General features: G+C 52.4%; 1 protein-coding gene across 1 annotated transcript; it reads right to left on the reverse strand.

The window, feature by feature from the left end:
* Positions 1-384: 384 nt before the first annotated feature.
* LOC120643884 (protein disulfide-isomerase) lies at positions 385-4,085 on the reverse strand. Its single transcript, XM_039920377.1, has 10 exons — positions 3,794-4,085; positions 3,156-3,186; positions 2,773-3,060; positions 2,467-2,655; positions 2,201-2,326; positions 1,651-1,788; positions 1,441-1,560; positions 1,233-1,350; positions 956-1,068; positions 385-865 (listed from the first exon to the last, which is right to left on the reverse strand). Exons 1-10 carry the CDS (start codon positions 3,982-3,984, stop codon positions 641-643), a joined length of 1,539 nt encoding a protein of 512 aa, XP_039776311.1. The 5' UTR covers positions 3,985-4,085; the 3' UTR covers positions 385-640.
* Between the last annotated feature and the right edge of the window lie 4,391 nt (positions 4,086-8,476).

Genomic DNA, 8,476 nt, shown 5'->3' on the forward strand with positions numbered 1-8,476 from the left:
TGTACTCTCCAGATCCCGCACTCAACGACCTGGCGACAGCAATTCAGTTTGATACAAAAGTTGACAGAAAGCAAAGCGAGCCCGTTGATTTCCAGTCGCTTCTACTTTTTCACTTCTCCAGAAAAATTAATCAACATAAAAATTCTCTCTACCTAAAACTTTGTATTTGTATCTGTTTGTCAGTAGCATAGGATTATTTCAACATAAAAATTGGATTGTTAAAAATCTCAATGATTGGTAATTATAAGCTACACGTCGGTAAGAGGCGCAGAAGAGGAATCCACAACGTGCATCAACAGATCATCGCGCTCCCATGCCATTGCTATCACCCAGTGGCAATTCATCATCACAGTTGTTCGTGCTAAAGAAAGCAGGCAACACAGCTTCAGCAAGGCAGAACCGCCATTTATTCATTCAGCCTGATCACAATCCATGTATTTCTACTGTCACTTCTCAGAATCAACTAAAAGGTACTGTGATTGTACAGAATCATCCGTCATGGGAACCGCGGATCCCCCCCCCCCCCCCCTCTCTCACCCTCGCAAAATCTGGCGTTTGAGCTGTCAAACATGTTAGTGGCGCCAGGTTTTCCCTCTCCTCTCCCATGCTCACAGCCGCAAGCATCCCAGAGCGTTGGGTTTTACAGCTCGTCCTTCACGGGTTCGGAGGCCGGGGCTGCCTCCGCTGCCTTCTTGGACGCCGGGGTCGTGCCGGACGTCTCCTTGTTCTTCTTGATGAAGTCGATGATCTCATCAGCCGTCCTGCCAGCATCGTAGGAGGTGACCTTCCCGCCGGGGGTCACGAAGTACATGGTTGGGTAGCCCTGGACGTCAAACTCGCTGGGCACGTCGTTCACAGTGGCATCCTGGAAACAGGATTGAGTTTAACACTTGTTCAATTTTGTAGCAGGAATTCTTGGAGAACAGTGGTCTAGATGCATCAGGAAGAAACATACCATCTTAGCAATCACAACTTCCTCATCACTTTGAAGTGTGGTGGCTGCCTCCTCCAAGATGGGCGCCAACTTCTTGCAGTGTCCACACCAGGGGGCATAGAACTCGATAAGAACTGCAACATAAATAGATATATCAAGGGGCTTTCAAGCTTATCATAGACCTTCATCACAGGGATAAAGACAAGAACTTCATGCTAAGCATATTTCTGTGCAAAGTATGCCTACCAGAAATAATCCCTAACTGATGAAAAAAATAAAGATTAATCAGGATGCATACCATTTTTGCCAGACTTGAACACCACATCGTGCAGGCTGTCAGCCACAACAACCTTAACAGGCTCGTTGTTGACCTCTGGAATAGGCTCAGACTTCTTGAACGGTGACAACTTGCCATCCTACAAATAAAACGGATCAATGAGATCTAAAATCATATGAAATCAAACAAAATATCACAAGAGTGCATTAAAGTTCAAAGCAATACTTACAAAGTATTCCTTCAACCAAGAGACAATCTGGTCAGCCTCAATGTGATCCTTCAAGAACTTCTTGGAGTCACCATCCTGGATGAGGATAAGGGGTGCCTGCTCCTCTTTCAGACCGAAGTACTGTCATTCCAACAAATTGAATGTTAGCATGAAGGGTTACAGTATTGATTGACAGCATCAGTCTGAGAAAAGGGGAAGTGAGAGCCAAACCTGGAAAGCACCCTGGGCAGCTTCAATGTCACCAATGAGGAACTTGATTTCCTTGTCCTTGAACTCCTCTGCAACAGCAGCATAAGCAGACTTGAAGGAGTCAAAAGGTCCAGTGGAGAAGTTCAAAAATAGCATAGCCTGCCAATCATTAGGAGTCACAGAAAAGTGAAATTAGTCAGTAATCAACAAATAAAACCCACTGTGCAACGCTGTAAACAGCCTTTTCCAATCAGTAAGCATTGTCAAGTCATAACTAAAAATAAAGCATAAATTGATTAAGCAGTTGAATATATTTGAAAAGTTCATTGATGGCACTAGATACTTCATATCCAACAAGAGCAATGAATGCTTCCAATATGCCCATGATAGATTCAATAAAGAACATCGGCACGCTAAAAGCTAACTGGATACAGACATGGTAGCTTGGGCTCAAACTGAGGACATATCCAGTAGTGATAGTAACTAATACCAAGATATGGTCAATCTAACCAACAATGTGCCGACAGAAGTAATACTGAAGGTAATTCGAGAACAAGTTTCATTTTCTTACCTTGGGGGCTGAGCTTTGGAAGAACTTCAAGAGGTATGGGTGGTTATCAGGGTTCTTGTCAAAAGTAACAATACGGGGGGTGCTGCTAGCATCAATAAACTTCTCCAGTGCAGCAACATCAAAATCCTGCACAATGTGGAAGCAATGTGACATTAGTGACAATTCACACATGATAGTAACACATATAGTATGTTTAATCATCTGCGTAGGATACATGAGTGCCACAAAAGATTATTGCAAATCATAATAGGAAATTAGGGGAAAACCTTGCTGTCAACAACAAGCTCATCAAATGGCTTCAACAGCCTAACCAATGGCCTCTCCACCGCAGCATCACCACGTGGGAGGTGGTTGGCGTGCAGAGTGTGGCCGAAGTCATAGTCAGACCTCAGCTTCTCAGCAACCTCCATGAAGTTTCTAAACTCAGTGCCACTGAATTCTGTGAAGACACCAACCTATACAGTTGCAACCTCAGTAATCAGCTCAAGAACATCAACTCGAGCAAACAAGTCATGATACGGATCATCACTAAATCAAAAACAGATCTGGACAAAACTGAATTAGGAGCTTACAATGTAGATCTTCTTGTCATCGATAAGGGATGCCGCATCTTCCGGTGACTTGATCTCCTTGGAAGCAGGGCCGACCTGCTTCTTCAGGTACTCAACGATGCCCTCAGCCTCCCTAGGTCCCTTGTACTCCTGAATGTTCTTGCCCTGGTTCCTGAAGATCTTGAGGGTCGGGAACCCTTGGACCTCGTACTTGGTAGCAAGCGGCCTGTTCTTGTCCTCATTCGCATCGACCTTAGCGAGAACAATCGGTGGGTCGTGCTTGCTGAGCGACTGTGCCGCCTTCTCATACTGAAACACCGCAGAAAACACAGCTTATCATATGAAACTGAAACTACCACTAAATAACCCTCCAGGTAAGTCGCCACAGGATCCAGAAGCATTACCTCTGGAGCGAGTGCCTTGCAGTGTCCACACCTGCAAATTAGATTCGACCACATTAGCTACTGCGACCAGAACAAATCAGCAGAGGTCATGGATGCCCAGCAGCAGCAATCACTCAAAAAAATATGGCATCAGTGGAGTTGCAACTTGCAAGTGCGCCCCAGCAGAAAACACACGGAGGCAGCAGCACATCAGCAAGGTTGCAAGCGCGCGACCCATCACAAAAAGGCTCCCAAACGTCAAATAAACCCCACCAAACGCAGAAAACCCCGACCAAAACCCCTGATGCGTATTCCCCTATAAACCATCGACGGCCCGAATCAAATTAGAAATCCACGGAAACTATCTATCACTACTCATCCGAGTGTGGAACTGGAACTCCAACAAAACAAATCACGCGAAGCCAGCGACCAAATCGGCGCTGGCCGCGGCCCCAAACCCACGCATCACACCCAAAACCGGAGCCCCGAGCGCGCCACGAGGCTCCCCAGCTCGCGCATCTGAACCCCCGGACATAAACCCACCGCGGCGGAGCCCCCGATCCAGGCACGCTGGACCCTCGCGACCCCCCAGCGCGAGATCTACCCGCCGCGACCCCACGAGCGAACCGGGCGGGAGGCGGGAGGGCACAGGCACTCACCAGGGGGCGTAGAACTCGACGACCATGAAGGGGTGCTTGGCGACGGCCTCGTCGAAGGTGTCGACGTCGAGGGTGAGCACGGCCTCCCCCTCCGCCGCCGCCGCCGCGGGCGCCTCCTCCGCCCGCGCCGACAGCGCGAGCGCGAGCGCGAGCAGCAGCGGGATCCAGGCCGCGGGGGAGCGGGTCGCCATGGTGGGCTGCTCGGATCTTCTCCTCCTCCGGGGACGGGACGGGACGGGGACGGGACGCGGCGGTGGCGTCTGAGCACGGCCCGGGTGAGAGGTTTTAAAAGGGGGCGGTCCGGACGGACCACGCGAGGAGAAGGAGAGTCCACCGGTGCCACGCGGGCCCGGGCCCCACCGCGGCGGAGTCGCTGACGCCCGGGCCCCACCGCCGGCGGGGCTCCTGGACCCGGGGGGTGGTCACGAGATATTTGCAGGCCGCGTTTGCAGATAGGCCCCTGGGGTTACCGCGAATGATTTTAAATCTCTCGAGTCATTAAGGGGCGCTAAAGATCGTTGGATGGGATAAGGCCAGATTTTTAGAGAGTAATTAGTGATAATTAAGAGGGGTGTAAAAGTGGGCGCTGTCCTAAACAGCGCGGGGTTTTGGCAGGGCGGGGACACGGTGGCAGCCCGCCACGTACCTGTGCGGGGCCGGGCCCAATAGGGGCGCGCCACCTCACCGTCGTGACACGCCCGCGGGCTCTGATTAGCCGCCCGACGTCGCCGCCGCCGTGGGCCCCACCGTAGAGGAGAGAAGGGAGAAATACGGGGGGTGCAGAATACGGAGGAGTATATCGTATAGGTCACCTATACTGTATGTGTCTACAGTCCTATTGTACTGCGGAATACGGCTGTGGCAGTGGGTAAAAGCAGTAAAAGTGTAATTTTGGAACGGCAAAATTCGCAGGATTATCTTAGTGCTATACTCCCTCCGTCACAAAATAAATGTAACTATAGAGTTATAAATTTGTCCCACAAAAAATACTAATTTTGACTCACTTATCACAAAAAACAAAATAATTTTCGGAATGTTCTTGTAAAATTTATATCAAAGATCGGACCGTTTCTACCGTATATTGACTTTTGTTCTGTCATGCAGTATGGTCCGCACGTGCTTTATCTCTTTTTTGTCTCGGTTTTGCTCTCCGTTGGTCCGTCATGGGGCTGGGTGCTTTCGTAGGTGTCCGTGACTCTACAGCCCCTGCTCGCAACGCTACTACTAGCTAGCAAGGCATCGAGTCCGTAGTTCAAGAAATTGATCAGACGAATAGGCAGCACCAGCGTTTAGCAGCCACCGCCGGAAAGCAGAAGCAGCTCCGACGCACAGCGCAGCAAGGAGACAGGCCAAATCGATGAAAAAGGGTGAGAGCAAGGGCATGGTCAATGTGAAATTGAGAGTATAAAACTAGAGAATGCAATTTGCATTTTTTTCCCGTATTCTTCAGTTTCATGTATATAGACTAAATTTATTCTTGTTTGCTTGTATATTTGGTATAGACGCTTGTGGTTGATTGCCTTGGTTAGACTAAGAGCAGTACGTGAACCTTAAGAACAAGAATTTGAGAACTCTAATAAGCAAGAATTTGAGAACTCTAATAAGCAGCTATTCTTTGGTGAAAGACTTTGAAACCTCCTGCTTTCCATAACCCTCATGTAAAGTCGTCAATTGTATATGTTCACACGCATTATAAATTACACTTCCATACTTGATGATATTTATATCCATATTTGCAGCAGTTATCTGTCAAAATAGTACTTAGCTAATATTTTAATATCGAATAATGTTAATGGGTTAGTAGGTTGGATCAGGTGCAAACCAACCTCTCCGTACAAACTATAAAAACTTCAATCTGAGTCATTGGATCAACATCCAAGGGGTATAGATGATTAGTTAATTTTACAATCTGGACCCGCCCTTGGATTGGGTAATCACACTTTTGCAAATCTCTCCTTCCACCTCTCTGCGCCCCTCCCCTTGGATGTTGATCTGATGGTCTAGATTGAAATTTTTATAGTTTGCACGGAGAGGTTGGTTTGCACCTGATACATTGGGAGCTTCTGACCAATATTTCATCTCCCGTTGCAACGCACGGGCACATTTTGTCGGGTACCATGATTAGGGGCACCCTAATCAGGGGACTAAAGTTGCCCTAAAAACGCAAACACGTGTTTGGCAACCGGGCCCACAAAGACCTACAGCCTCCTTCCAATCTAGAAGAAAAGAAAGGACTCAAAGAAGCCCAACACGCAGCCCACGTACGCAGTGCGGCCCATCCGCACCCCCTCGGACCCGCGGGGTGTTCTCCGCCTCGCTCGAGGGCTCCCCGCCGAAGCCCTCGACCGCGCCCCGTGCCTCTGCCTCGCTCGAGGGTAGCGAGCCTGCCCTCGAGAAAGCAAAACGTCTCCGCCTCACTCGAGGCCACCCCTCGACGGAAAGGACAAACGGCCCTTCCACTCACCCGCCCGCCGTACGGAGGCATTAATGCCATCCACTCCTCTACAACGCCCGGGTCAGACGGCGTCAGCCGCCATTCCCCACAGTGGCTGTGACCGGAGTCTCGTCCGCCAACTCCGGTCACTGCTCCGCCATTCCAGACGCTGTGACGACACTGTGGGAACCTGCGACACAGTGCAAGACGTGCTCGGCATTGCTCCAGCTACTATACTACCAACTCCCCATACCACCTCCATACTTTCCCTTCCGCAAAGCCCTCGAACGGCATGGGCACGACCCTCGGAAGCGGCTCCGGCCTTGACCAGGACAAGACCCTGGCCTGTAGGACCCTCGGAACGCCGCCACGCCACGCCTGGAGGACGGTACCCCCCACAGCAATGACCACGCCGCCCGCTGGAGCCGCCAGTACGCCGGCGTGATCTCCGCAAGACCAAGGACGATGCCCAGGATGACTGCCACACCCGGCGCCATACCCCACAGTGTACTTCCCATAGTGCTTAACCACTGCACCCCCGCGATTCGGGGAGACGACGACTTCCACGATCCCCTGTGCATGTACACCGTCCCTCCTTGTGTCTATAAAAGGAGGAGGCGGGCTTTCCCTTAAGAGGGTCGGCCCATTCGGTAGAACACAACGCTCAACACTACTCACAGAGCACAAACGCTCTTCTGAGCCCCAATATTGGCACTCGCCTCAATCAACTCCTCCTCTAGCAGAAGACTTGGGAGCTTCCCTCCCTCTCTCGCCTCGCTTGTACCCCCTACTACAGGCACCCCCGGTGCAAGATAGTACAGTGCTCTCGCCCACCCCTTTGCTGGACGTACGGCCCCACGGCCGGAACCAGGATAAACCCGTGCGTTACTGTGTTGCCTCTTGCATCAACATTTGGGACGAGGAACATGCAGCATCATCACTAGTTGGGTCCGGCCTGCCGGGTCAGGACACCGATAGTTGGCGTGCCAGGTAGGGGTCGCTGCGTGACATTTTCTCTTTTGTTCCCATTTGATCTCCAGGGATAGCGAGCAGATCCAACCCAATCCCCATTGGCGCCTCGGATCCGCTCCCAGCGGGATACGTGATTTGATTCGGGAGTCTTGAGTTCAGAGCAACCGGCAACGGTTACCTCATGGAGCTCCTTTCGCCCAGACGCAACCCTAATACTCCGACTTCACCAGCCCGGCGCAACAGGCGCTCGGGCCAGCACTCGCGACAAGCGCGCATGGAGCGGTGCCAGGCGGCACGCCTCTGCTCCCCCACATGGGTTGAGGTTGCCATGTCGCAGCTCAGCGTCGCGGCTGATGGGGCCACCGCTTCGTCATCACGTGCCTCGGCGTAATCTACGCCGGCACCATCATCGACTGCAGCCCCAGTGCCTCCCAGGGGGGGCGCGACTGCGCCATTGCCCTTTCCCTTCGGGATGCGCAATGCTGCCACCTACGCCTCTTCGTCCAGCACCAACTTCGCCGAGTACGAGGATCTGCCGGGTCATCACCTCCTGTCGATCCGCAACCTCATCGCATTATCTCCTGACGACTCCTACCCCGAGACGGCAACTCGATCGCCGACGACATCAGCTTCTTCATGGACAACTTCACGGCCGAGGAGGCCGAGGACTACTCCGGGGTCCGCGACCCCGACGGTTTCCGCTCGTTCCAGCTCGCGGCGGCTTACTGCCTCACCTGCTCCGAGGACTCCAGCGAGGGGGATTACGATCCCACTCGGGAGCGCTTCATGGCCGAGCTCGCGGACGGGCAAAACGACAATGCTCCGTGCAATGACGGGAACGGCAGGGCAGACGCGCAGGCAAACCAACTAGTGGTGCTGGCCGCGACCCCTTCTTCTTCGTCAAGCTCGGCGGCGTGGTAGGCACAGCTGGCGCAGCTCAAGGAGCTTCAAGCCAAGCTCGACGAGCAGCGTCGGCAGACATAGGAGCTGCGCATCGCACTCGAGCAGCAGCGCACCGCACATGGCGCACATGCCCAAGCGACGGCACGCGTTGCCCGGGATCGGATCCTAGCCGATGACAACGTCGACAAACCTCCAGAACTGAAAACGGCCGGCGAAAAACTCGTCGCTGCGGCCTACCTACTCCAAGCAATGATTGAGCCGTCGACGACTTCGGGTCGCAACCTGCGCCGCGAGGCACAGGTGCTCATCGAGCAAGCTGCTGTGCAGCAGGCCGAGAGCTCTACGTCTCGCATGCGCTCGATAGTCCCGAAGCA

Source organism: Panicum virgatum, chromosome 8K, assembly GCF_016808335.1.
Source record: "Panicum virgatum strain AP13 chromosome 8K, P.virgatum_v5, whole genome shotgun sequence".
Lineage (NCBI taxonomy): Eukaryota > Viridiplantae > Streptophyta > Magnoliopsida > Poales > Poaceae > Panicum > Panicum virgatum.

What these genes read in the sequence shown, in the direction of transcription:
- LOC120643884 (XM_039920377.1), bottom strand. Translation starts at nt 3,984, where the DNA reads ATGGCGACCCGCTCCCCCGCGGCCTGGATCCCGCTGCTGCTCGCGCTC. An exon ending in ATGACAAGAAGATCTACATT is followed by an intron (nt 2,656 to 2,772) that starts GTAAGCTCCTAA and finishes GCAACTGTATAG; the next exon opens with GTTGGTGTCTTCACAGAATT. An exon ending in GTTCAAGTCTGGCAAAAATG is followed by an intron (nt 1,069 to 1,232) that starts GTATGCATCCTG and finishes TTTATGTTGCAG; the next exon opens with TTCTTATCGAGTTCTATGCC.